Consider the following 12,546-nt stretch of genomic DNA (forward strand, 5'->3'; position numbering starts at 1 on the left):
ACATTTGCAGTAGCAGCCAACATCCCGAATGAGAAATAACCATTCCTTACAAAGTACAGCGTCAGAACACAATTAATCATTTTGTTTCTCAATGTTGCGCACCAATATTTTCGCTGTTACTAAGTGTGGATTTTATTTAATACATGTTCTTTCTCCTTTCCATCTCCTTTCCACACCTTGTTATGTATTGATGCACTCCTTTCACTTCCAATTCCCTTCCCTGATTAAACCGTCTGCCCTCTTTACCCTTCCCTCCCGCATACTTTGCGTACACAGGACAAGCAATTTTTTGACAACGTCTCCCTGCTGATCCAAGGTTCATTGGAAGGCGAATTGACCCTCATGGATAACCTCTCAGGTTCAGTCTGCCACAACTATGCCAACCCACAGCAAAACAAACACTGTGCTGAGAAACAGGTTAATCATTCTAGCTTCTCTGCCAAAGTCCTGTGTTCAGATCTGGAACCTAAGAATGGCTCAAAAGACCAAGGCTAAATGAGGCGAAGGGAATGCATTGAAGATGATACAGCAGGGGCCTTTCAATAGTGTCACTTTTGATCAATATAGTATGAAGGTCATTTCTTAATTTGCAGGAGTGGAAATTGATAGAATATACTGCACAGTAAATAATGCATTATCATTTATATTTCTCTATATTTCCGCACTTGCCATGGGCTAAATGTTCAAAGTTGGGGTTGGGAACCTGACCTGGATACATCCCAACCCTGCTCCTGAGCTGTTTCACTATCACAATGCTATTTTTAACTTCAAATGGCCTAGTTGGGCAGGAGGTGAGCTTGACGCCCAATAAATGAAAATGGATGCCTCTAGGAGGCCTGAGCAGTCTGCCTGGTGCCAGAAAAAAAGCCTGCTGCTCTCTTGTCAATGACAGCAAGTAGTTCCCTTGAGGATTAGTAGCGTCCATGGAGACAAAAGGGCCATTCAAGATAGATTACAGATCAGTGCTGAAACTGGCACTAGGAAGTCCAGGAAAGATCAGCTTTAACTAAATGGTGAGAGATGGCCTTGTAGCAAAGATGACAGGTGAGCACAAACATGTGCTAAACTGTTTGAGTTTATCGAATTAAAAGTTGAAAATTGCAAATTCATTAAGCAGCTTAAAGGGTCATTAATTGGCAGGAAGGGGGAGTTTCCCATTCCCGCACTCCGTTTGGTCCTTTGAAAATCCGAAGACAACCCTCTGGGACCACAAATTTTAAATCCTGCCTGCTCCAGGTCCCAACCCCAAATCTCCTTTGAAAATCCAGCCCTAACTCTCTTTGTGAAGTGTTTCACCTTCTGAAGGAAATATTAGAATGCCTATCAAGGACAAGCTGCCTTGCGCTTCAGCAGGTTAACAACCCTGAAAGGAAGGAAGACTTCCATTTAGAGAGCAACTTCCACAACCTTACATCCCAAAGCACATTACAGCTAATGAAGTACTTTGAAATGTACTTTCTGCTGTAATTTAGGGAAAAACAGCAGCAAATTTCTCACAGCAAGATCCCTCAAGCGGCAATGTAACAAATAACCAGATAACCTTTATTTCATAATATTGGTTGAAGGTTAAATATTGACCAGGTCATCAGAGAGAATGCCCCCTGTTATTTGTCAAAATAGCGGCATGGGGTCTCTTATGTAACTTTGAGAGAGCAGACACGGACTCAGTTTAATGTTACATCTGAATGACAACATCTCTCATTACATCATTCCCTCAGTACCGTACTGACATGTCAGCATAGAGTTTGTGTTCAAACCTCTGGAGTGAACCTTAAGCCCCAGTCTTCTGACTGAGAGGCAAAAGTGCTTCAAACTGAGACGAGGCTAATGCCTGTGGAGAGACATTTGGACGTGACAGTGAGAAAAAGGGCAGGGGCTAAAGTTGAGAGTTGGGCCTTCCATTAACTTTTTCCGGGTACTGTCCAAACTTGTAAGACGATTGTTATCAGATCCTCCGTACACACGGTTATAGTATTCACCTCTTGGACAGACTGAGCTTGCCAGAGTGGCATTGCAATCTATACACTAAGCCTGTCCAGTTGGATGGGCAGGTTTTCAGGTGTTGGACAGGCTCCACATCACAGCTGTGAGAGCAGTATTCAAGTATTGGACAGCTTTGGGACTTTGTAGAGAATTTCAGGATGTTTCAGCATTAAAGCTGAATTAAAAATCCTGAACAGTGGACATGAATGGGAGGTGATTGAATACCTTGAAATACCATTGTGCAGTCATCAGTCTCAAAGCTAATTGCTCAGTCGCATTCTTACACTTTAGTTGATTAGGGGGCCCATATTGTGAATACATTCTACCAACAGGGAACCTCATCCACTGGCTGCATATAATGTGCCTGTGATATTCTGTTATCTAATGTCCATGCAGCTGCTGAGATTCCTTGCCAGCAGTGCAAAGTCAGTAAGTAAGCCCATAATCTGTTCAGTATTAGAAGTGTGAGAATGGAGGAATACTTTGGCGTTTTGGCACTTGATTATCATGAGTGATCTGGCAACATTCATACAGAACTTCCCAATGGAGAAGTATGGGTAAGGGTGGCATGGTTGTAATGTCACTGAGCTGGTAATCAAGGGACCCCGGCTAATCCTCTGGGCACATGGGTTCAAATTCCACCAGGGCAGCTGGAGGAATTTAAATTCAGTTAATTAGCCTGGAATTATAAAGCCAGTCTCAGTAATGGTGACCATGAGGATATTGATTGTCATAAAACCCAACTGGTTTATTAATGCCCTTTAAGGGAGGAAATCTGCCGTCCTTACCCTGGTCTGGTCTACATGTACAAACATGGAACTGGAATAGGCCATTTGGCAAATTCAGCTTGCTCTATCATTCAATAAGATCATGGCCTCAACTCCACATTCTACCTGCTCATGATCACCTTTGACTCCTTTGTTAGTCAAGAATCGCTTCTACCTTAAAAATATTCATTGAAACATTCTCCGGGGGACAGACTTCCAAAGATTTATGAGAGAGAAAAATATTATCATCTCTATTATTTTGAAACTGTGTCCCCTAGTTCTAGTCTCTCCCACAAGGAGAAACATCCTTCCAGCATCCATCCTATCAAGTTCCCTCGGGATCTTATGTTTCAGTAAGATCACCTCTCAATTTTCCAAGCTCCAATGGAGATCGGCCTGTCTAATCTTTCTTTAAAAGATATACCCCTCCTCCCATCCCAGGGATCAGTCTCTGAACTACTGCTAAAGCATGTGCTTGACTCTTAACTGTTCTCTAAGTGTTCAGTTCAAGGGCATTTAGGGATGGTCAACAAATGCTTGTTTTGGCAGCAATCCCATGAAAGAATAAAGGAAAAAGTAAAAGATAGAGTCCACTGTGAGGCAGATTGTACACGATCAGTTCAAAAAGTCAATGCCAGTTGACACTGACTTTCTCACTTTGAGTTAAACCACTTTGTGGTTTAACTGAATTTAATTAGGATCAGGCTAAAATGAAAACTTCTAATCTTATTTCAAGCCTTCTAATTCTAATTAACAACAACCTTCAAAGAAGAACTTGCATTTTACAAGTTCAGGATGTCCCACTTTACAGCCCATGAAGTGTATTTAAACATAGTCACTGCAGTAATGTTGAAAGGGACAGAGCAATACAGCCCCCACATGTGGTATTTATTCGTATGGGTTAGGGAGGCACCAGCTTCAATCCTTGGACTGGATGGGCAGCAGCAGAGTGGCTTCAATTTGTAATTGCATCCTTATGTGAAACAATTGGAAATTACCTTTTTAATTCATTCATGGGGTGTGGGCATCGCTGGCTGGGCCAGCATTTATTACCCATCCCTAATCACCATTGAAATGAAGGGCTGGCTAGTCTATTTCAGAAGGCAGTTAAGAGAAAACCACATTGCTGTGGATCTAGAGTCACATGTAGGCCAGACCAGGTAAGGACGGCAGATTTTCTTCCCTAAGGACATTAGTGAGCCAGATGATTTTTTATGACAATCGACAATGGTTTCATGATCATCATTAGACTTTTAATTCCAGATTTTAAAAAATTTACTTTAAACACTGCCATCTGCATGGTATTTGAATTCCAGGTCCCCACTGCATTACCCTGGGTCTCTGGATTACTAGTCCAGTGACAATAGCACGATGCCACTGCCTCCCCTTTGGCCCTGTTCTGACCTCTGTTCAGAGATTTCTACTGGGACAAGCGTGTGGGGTGACTGCAGGATTAGGCTAAACGGGAATGCCCCTCTTCCATGATTTAAAATAACCTCCAGACATTCATTCTTTAGACTCAGACATGAAGATACCTGGTTTCTCAGCAATTGTCAGCACTCTTGGGAGAAGGAGAACAAAAGGAGAACATTGGAAAAAAAATTCTAAACTACTCCAGTCTCATTACCTTGTAACTACTTAATACTTCTTTGCTCCTTTCATTGAGAGATTATGATCGATTTTATTGATTTGGATGTTAGCTGACGGGGAAGAGCAATCAAAATGAAATTCTGAGATACAAAGATTTTGGTTCAGGAAACGTTTACATTTTAAATGGGCCCATCATAGAGCTTGGCCATTCCAGGCCTTTCAGGTCTTGTCTTAGAGTTAGACTGGGGTTCCTGATCTGGAGACTGGACTATTTGCCTTGCATTGTGCATAATTGTGTTTCCTTTTTTTCCCTTTAGCTGGGCTCAGGACTCACTTTAAAGGTTGTCAGAAAGCTTTTTGAACTGGTGCCATCTTAATGCAATCAATTGAATACTTTCAATGTTCACTGGCCCCAGACCATGAAGCATCCAAATCACTTTGAATATTTTGTATTGCACACACACCCTGAAACCAGACAGATCATTGTTTCTCCGGGTGAAGGACCTGCCTTGAACAATGTGAAAAGATTCCCCCTCCCATCTCCTCTGTGTCCCGCACAGTGCAGACCATTCAAGACTGAAGGTTGGCAGATGACTTGCTCCCAGGTTTCTCTGCAATGAATCTCCTCCCTGGCCTTTGCTAGCTCTGCGGCCTGGTAACTGGTCAATAGAGTCACATGGCAGTGACTGGAAGCCACAAGAAAATGTAAATGTCTTCAATGGAAATATTTGAAGAAAATTTAAACTACTCCAGCCTCATTACCTTGTAACTACTTAATACTTCTTTGCTCCTTTCATTGAGAGATTATGATCCATTTTATTGATTTGGATGTTAGCTGACGGGGGAAGAGCAATCAAAATGAAATTCTGAGATACAAAGATTTTGGTTAAGGAAACGTTTACATTTTACATGGGCCCATCATAGAGCTTGCCCATTCCAGGCCTTTCAGGTCTTGTCTTAGAGTTAGACTGGGGTTCCTGATCTGGAGACTGGACTATTTGCCTTGCATTGTGCAAGGCAATGCTGAGCAAGAGAATGTTCATGAGAATTCTTGCTGACCCCCTTTTGTCATTTCCCCTTCAGTATTACCTCACCTGAGCCACTGGGGATTTTCCATTCCTTGCATGTTGCCATGATCTGAACACTATCAGAAGCTCGGTGATCTTGCCTGAAATTTGATGTAACATGGCTTTCAATGCATTCCTGATTTTAGGGAGCCAGTGGATGGGGAAGAAGGAAAGGATGTGGGGGGAGGGGAAGGTATCGTTCACATCATGTGACAGTATAAAATGTGTGACGTTGATCAGGAAGTCAGTTTTACTTCTTCCCCAATGGAAATTAAACAGCAATTGAGAGTGGAAGCCCTGACTCATGTTCCTCGCTGTAACCCATGGAGGCTAACCATCATACCCCATTATTCTAACTGAACTTAACCAGGCTATGGACTGATCCTGAGATCTTCCTAGTTGTCTCTCTGATGCATCTACTTACTTAAGAGCCATATTCACCCTTTGAGAAAGCAGTATAGTTTAATATGTCACATTACAACAGCAATATATTTTCTCCAGTCAGCTTCTCAGAGTGTGATAGGTTATCATAAATTATCATAGAATCATGCAACACACGAGAGGGCTATTGATTCCATCGTGCCTATGCAGGCTCTTTGAAAGAATTATCCAATTAGTCTCATTCCCCTCCTATTTCCCAATAGCCTTATGAACTTTCCATTTTTAAGCATCTACCCAATGCCCCTCTGAAAGCTACCATTATCATTTCAGGCAGCGTATTCCAGGTTAGAGATTGTGTTGGGGCAGGTGGCAACAACGGAAGCCAATGGTCAGAGTAATTGTACTGCTAAAGGTTGACCTTTGATCCTGATAACTTGCCATGACTTATTCACGAAGGTAGCAAGGTTGAGTGCATATCCCTACAGCTGGTTAGCTGATGGCATGTTACATCTGGGACTACTTCATTGCCCTCATTCACCCCCATTTAGTTGAACTGCAATCCTTATGTACATGGTTATTCCCTGGGAAAATGATGATACCTCTTGTCCTTACAAATGAACACTACATGCAGGAAAAGGAGTGAAACTGGAAAGAGTTAATATGATGCTAGAACATGCTTGTGCTGGTGTCAAATCAATGAATGGGGGGGAAAAATGACATTGAAAACAAAGCTCATTCACATTCGAAAAGTACTTGATTTAAACAAATTGAAATATCTTATTTTCCCCATCATGGCAACAGTTTAAGTGACAGAAGGCATCTATTTATTAATGTAATGTCACTCTCCATTCTGTTTCTTACCAGGAACTCTCAGTGCTGTGGTCTTGCTAGTGACTATAGCAATGCTTACCTTGTTTTATTTTTCACCTCTGTGATAGGAATTTGTTACTTTATTGACTGTCTTGCTGACCCCAAGGCTGCTGGGTCCTGGGGTCCTGCTCGTATGGTGCAACCTATTCCCTACTATGCAACTGTATCATATCGGCCAGGGAAAGGTTTCAGGGTTTAATCCTTGGTCTGGATTGAGTTAGCTAACCCCAATCAAGGTATCAGTGGGGACGCTCCAACGGGCCTCTGCCACAGCCAGTTAGAGAAGGGGGGAAATTAGCCCCCGGAATTCTGAGTCCTGCTGGCTACTGCCTTAAGTGTGATTGCCAACAAGAACACAATGGGACAAGCCTCCATGGCCAGACAACCCACTGATGAGCTGGGTAAAAAATGAAGAATAGTCAATTAACTGAGTCACGAGGATTTGTGGAACTGTCCACCAGGACAGCTGACAAGAAAGGGAGGAAGTTAACAAAAATAAGCCATTTGAGCTGCAGGGAGTGGGCCTTGCAACAAAATATTAAAACGTTAATTCAGTTAAACCGCAATTACATTGCAAATGACTGCAATGACTGTCAACAGTGAGAGATGAGCGTGTATATACATGTGATATTTAAGTGATATTCAACTCAGTGGTGTAAATGATCTCTCATTTACTGACTTGCTTTTCTCTGCATACTGAATCAGAATGGTATGGTAATAGTTTGCTAGCAGCACTTAGTAAGAAGCACTGCTTTAAGTCTGAAATTTTGTTAACACATTACTGTATGAGTGATATGTTTGAATAGATGAGGAGACAGCAGCCTCTGACTGGAGTGCAGAAATTCCTCACAAAGGGGGTACAAATTGATCCTTTTTGCCCAGCTGGAATATAAAGCCAGTCATTGGTAACTTATATTTAAATGTTTAAGAGTCATCAATTAGCCTGCCACTTACCAATTAGGGATAAGCTTATTGGCGGAAGGTTATTAGAAAGGATTGGTGCTAAAAGATGCACTCACAGTCTGAGGTTATTGTTCCATGGTTACTCTTGTCAGGTGACTGTGTTGGGAGAACAGCAGCAGGCATGCTCAATATTGAAATGGAACTCTCTCTTGTACCCTGCTGACAGTCTTCAAGGACCCCTCTTCTTGCAGCACTGTAACTGTGCCTTGGTCTTCACCTTCACCTCTGAGGCGGTGAACTGGTGGAACCACTTGTTAGAGAATTTTCCCAGTGTTATTACTACAACAGGAGTCCTCCAAAGCAGAGAGTATGGATCATTAATGATCAATGCTTTTCTCCGTTTGTATACTGCCAACCGAAAGTTCCTGTATTTCCCGTTTCCTTCTTTTCTATCCTGAAGTACAGCTTTTGCCAGAATGTAATTGTCTTTTGGTAGAAGTCAATGATTGTTGTAATTAAAGATCCTGACTGATTCCCATGTTACATTTGGAGGTGCTCTCAGCAATGAATACTTACCATCCTGGAGATCATAAGATGCAAAAGATCTCACAACAGAATCCATGTTAAGCACTTATTAAAAACAACAACAATGCATTTCTTACTTATTCAGCGCAACAGTATTTGTTTCATGATGCATTTTGGATGGAGAGACAGGTTTGCCTCTTAACCAAGCCTGGTATGATGGTTCCTCTTTTCCACCCAGTTTATGTACATTTGAGGAAGATTGGAAGAATTGTTAATGTACGATTGCACTTGGATAAGCGTCTGCTCAAGTTTGAGATATCCAGCAGTTATTGGGGCTACCTTCAAATATCCTGACTTTATTCCCCCAGTGATGACACACAAGACATCATCCTCCACTGATTTTGATTTCTATTCTGAAACGCCGTCACAACTAGTTTGCAAAGAAAAGCTGCAACAACTCTTTCAAATTGACATTCTGGTCAAGTTAATAAATTGAGGTTCAATCCAGGAAGAGGCCTGTCAGGTTAACTTTGAGCAGGTCCATCAGAGAATCACTTACTGCTCTGCTTAACAGACACACATGGTGTCCATGGTAATCCCTCAGTGGTTGACACTGAGTGCGTTTCGCCTGGTGAAAGCTATTATCGAAGATTGATTTAAGTGGTGCAATGACAGCCACTGGTGCAGGAAAGCCAACAGGTATCAGTGCCAGTCTCCAGCCTGGATTAATGGGTAGGATTAGCAGCAGGAAAGGCATCCAGCTGCAGGACCATCTGCCAATCCAAAAAAAAGATGGTTGATATGAAAGGTGATCAAACAACGTTGCAGCGACCGCATGTAACATGGACAAAGCAGAAAGAGAAAAGCAGGAGGAAGATGATGTCTTTGCTGAACTGGGTCTGCTTGGCATTAGATCGTAACTGTCTTCACCAGTGGTATGAAGGAGGATATAAATAATGATACTGGGAAGATTAATCTCTCATCCTCTGTCTGAATTCTGCCCTTACCCCCCACTGTCAATATGTTATGAATTTACAGTGGGGTAATCGCTTAACCTCACCTATCCTCTTTGGCAGAATTTGACTAATCCCTGATTATGTGGACTACCTCTGCATGTTAGGAGGCTGGAGGAGGAAGAGATAAAAATCTGTGAAGAAGCCTTGTCTTTGAATCATAGAGAATGAGCTTGTGGAGAGACAATTAATCCAGACCATTAAGTACATAAGGAATTAGAGCAGGGGTAGATGGTACAGTCCCTCGAGCCTGCTCCTCCATTTAATGCAATCATAGCTGACCTTCTACACTTTGCTACCAGTCTCCCACATTCCTTCATTCTCTTGGAGACTAAAATCTGTGTCTCAGCATTAAATACAATCAACAATTAAGCATTCTGGGATAGAGAATTGCAAAGATTCACAACTCCTTTGAGCATGAAGAGTTTCTCCTCTTCTCAGTCTTAAATGATTGAATTATCCTAAGACTGCGCCCCTATGTTTTAGATTCACCAGCCAGGGAAACAACCTGTCAGTGTCTACCCTGTCAAGTGCCTTTAGTACCCCAGAGAGTAAAGGTCCAAGTTATTCAGCATCTCATCATTGGACAACCGTCTCATCTCAGGAACCAATCGAATGAACCTTCTCTACTGCCTCCAAGGCAAGTCTGTCCATCCTTAGACAAGAGGACTAAAGCTGCACACAGTTCTTCAGGTGTGGTCTCGCCAAAGCTCTTACAATTATAAAAAGACTGCCTTATTCTTGTACGTGGAGATGCCGGCGTTGGACTGGGGTAAACACAGTAAGAAGTTTGACAACACCAGGTTAAAGTCCAACAGGTTTATTTGGTAGCAAAAGCCACACAAGCTTTCGAGGCTCTGAGCCCCTTCTTCAGGTGAGTGGGAATTCTGTTCACAAACAGAACTTATAAAGACACAGACTCAATTTACATGAATAATGGTTGGAATGCGAATACTTACAACTAATCCAGTCTTTAAGAAACAAAACAATGGGAGTGGAGAGAGCATCAAGACAGGCTAAAAAGATGTGTATTGTCTCCAGACAAGACAGCCAGTGAAACTCTGCAGGTCCACGCAACTGTGGGAGTTACAAATAGTGTGACATAAACCCAATATCCCGGTTGAGGCCGTCCTTGTGTGTGCGGAACTTGGCTATCAGTTTCTGCTCAGCGACTCTGCGCTGTCGTGTGTCGCGAAGGCCGCCTTGGAGAACGCTTACCCGAATATCAGAGGCCGAATGCCCGTGACCGCTGAAGTGCTCCCCAACAGGAAGAGAACAGTCTTGCCTGGTGATTGTCGAGCGGTGTTCATTCATCCGTTGTCGCAGCGTCTGCATAGTTTCCCCAATGTACAATGCCTCGGGACATCCTTTCTTGCAGCGTATCAGGTAGACAACGTTGGCCGAGTTGCAAGAGTATGTACCGTGTACCTGGTGGATGGTGTTCTCACGTGAGATGATGGCATCTGTGTCGATGATCTGGCACGTCTTGCAGAGGTTGCTGTGGCAGGGTTGTGTGGTGTCTTGGTCACTGTTCTCCTGAAGGCTGGGTAGTTTGCTGCGGACAATGGTCTGTTTGAGGTTGTGCGGTTGTTTGAAGGCAAGAAGTGGGGGTGTGGGGATGGCCTTGGCGAGATGTTCGTCTTCATCAATGACATGTTGAAGGCTCCGGAGGAGATGCCGTAGCTTCTCCGCTCCGGGGAAGTACTGGACAACGAAGGGTACTCTGTCCACTGTGTCCCGTGTTTGTCTTCTGAGGAGGTCGGTGCGGTTTTTCGCTGTGGCGCCAATCTTGTACACCAATCCCCCTACAATAAAGGCCAACATGCCAAACGCCTTCCTCCCACTCTTCTTAGGCAGTCCCTCAGGATGGAAAAGATTCTGCCCACTCTGCTTCAATGGATTCTGAGATGACCTGCTAAGTGCAATGTGTGATCTGTAGACTCTGCCTCGTGTGGTTGATGGTATTTGAATTGTTGAGTAGATGGGTTCTTTGGATGTTTGTGCACTCCCTCCAAAGCCTCGACTTGGCCTGTGTATGTTCCCATTTGAAGTCTCTGTATTCAATAACTTCCCAAGTGAGCTTCCTCCATTTTGGTTGGTCACAAGACAGAGACTCCCATGAGTCGCAGGGATGTTTGATCTCATCCCTAAAGCATTCCCTTGTCCGCCAGGGAGTTCCCTGCCATGACCGAGTTCCAAGTAGAACAGTTGTTTCTGGACATTTCTTTCAGACATACAAACGACATGTCCCAGCACGTGGAGTGATTTGAATTATCTGGATCCTGGACAAGTTGACTTGGGAAAGGACGCTACTGTTGGTCCAACTTTCTTGTCGCCAGATTTGGAGGCATCACTGGTGGCACTTCTCCAGTCCTTTGAGATGTCTGCTGTAGGTTGTCCAAGTCTCCAAAGCATATGGGGCACAGGGATTACCGCTGCCTGGTAAACTATGAATTTTGTCCTGGGTTTGAGATACTCTTCTCCTGTCAGTCCAAGGCTGAGTTGGCACCTTGGAGGCAAAAATGAATTTATCATCAACGTCAACCTTCAGCGAGAGAAGGCTCACAAGAAATGGAAAATGGTCCACTATTCCCATGATCTCACTGTTGGTCTTAATCGATGGGAGAATTGTTGTGCTGGTTGAACGAAGAGCCTAGTTTTCTGGGTGTTTATTGAAAGGCCCATTTTTCCATATGCTTCACAAAAGGAGTGACCTGGAGCTCAGTCACTGAGTGAGCTCCACACAGGCATAATCTACATGCTGAAGCTCCATGGTTGAGGTTGGAGTGGTTGTGGTTTTGGATTAAAGATGGTGTCGGTTGACCGGCTTACTGTCTGTACTGTAGATTATCTCCACACCTCTGGGGAATTTGCTGGAGGTGAGGAGCATAATTTGGAAAACAGGGTTGGTGTCAGGACACAGCATCGTTTGACCCCAGTCTTCACTGAGATAGGGTTTGTGGTGGTTCCATTGGTGAGGATGACGGTTTGCATGTCATCATGGAGTAGGAGGAGGATGGTGGCACATTTCTGAGGGCAGCCAACTTTGAAGAGGATAGCCCATAAGCCAGTGGTTCCCAAACTTTTTTCACTGGGCTGCACTTTCGGAATACAAATTTGCTCGCGCCACACCGAATTTTTTTTTGATAAGAAATACATTCAAAAACAGAAAAAACAACTCCTAGCAGTGTTTGATTCATAACATAGAACACAACTGCTTTATAACATGATCATGGGACATCCAAAAAGTATAAAACAATCACTTTGGAAAAATATCCAATCCATGTTTAAATGTTTCTTTGATTGTCCTTGAATCTTCCCGCCACACTTTCCATCCTCTCTTGCCGGATCAGTGTGGCGCGCCGCACCCTTTGGGAACCACTGCCATAAGCTTTTGCATAAAAGCTTTCTTGAGGTCAAAGAAAGGTTGGTACTGTAATCAGGTTG

At 43.3% G+C, this 12,546-nt stretch overlaps 1 protein-coding gene across 1 annotated transcript in view; it reads left to right on the top strand.

Moving 5' to 3' along the window:
• The window catches only part of cacna1g (calcium channel, voltage-dependent, T type, alpha 1G subunit), a 330,198-nt gene that overhangs the window by 296,144 nt on the left and 21,508 nt on the right, over positions 1–12,546 (top strand). The window contains exon 32 of the mRNA XM_078225973.1: positions 277–417. Coding sequence (XP_078082099.1) covers positions 277–417 — 141 coding nt within the window. The remainder of the gene's footprint in view (positions 1–276; positions 418–12,546) is intronic.

The sequence above is a fragment of the Mustelus asterias genome, chromosome 12, assembly GCF_964213995.1.
Source record: "Mustelus asterias chromosome 12, sMusAst1.hap1.1, whole genome shotgun sequence".
Classification (NCBI taxonomy): domain Eukaryota; kingdom Metazoa; phylum Chordata; class Chondrichthyes; order Carcharhiniformes; family Triakidae; genus Mustelus; species Mustelus asterias.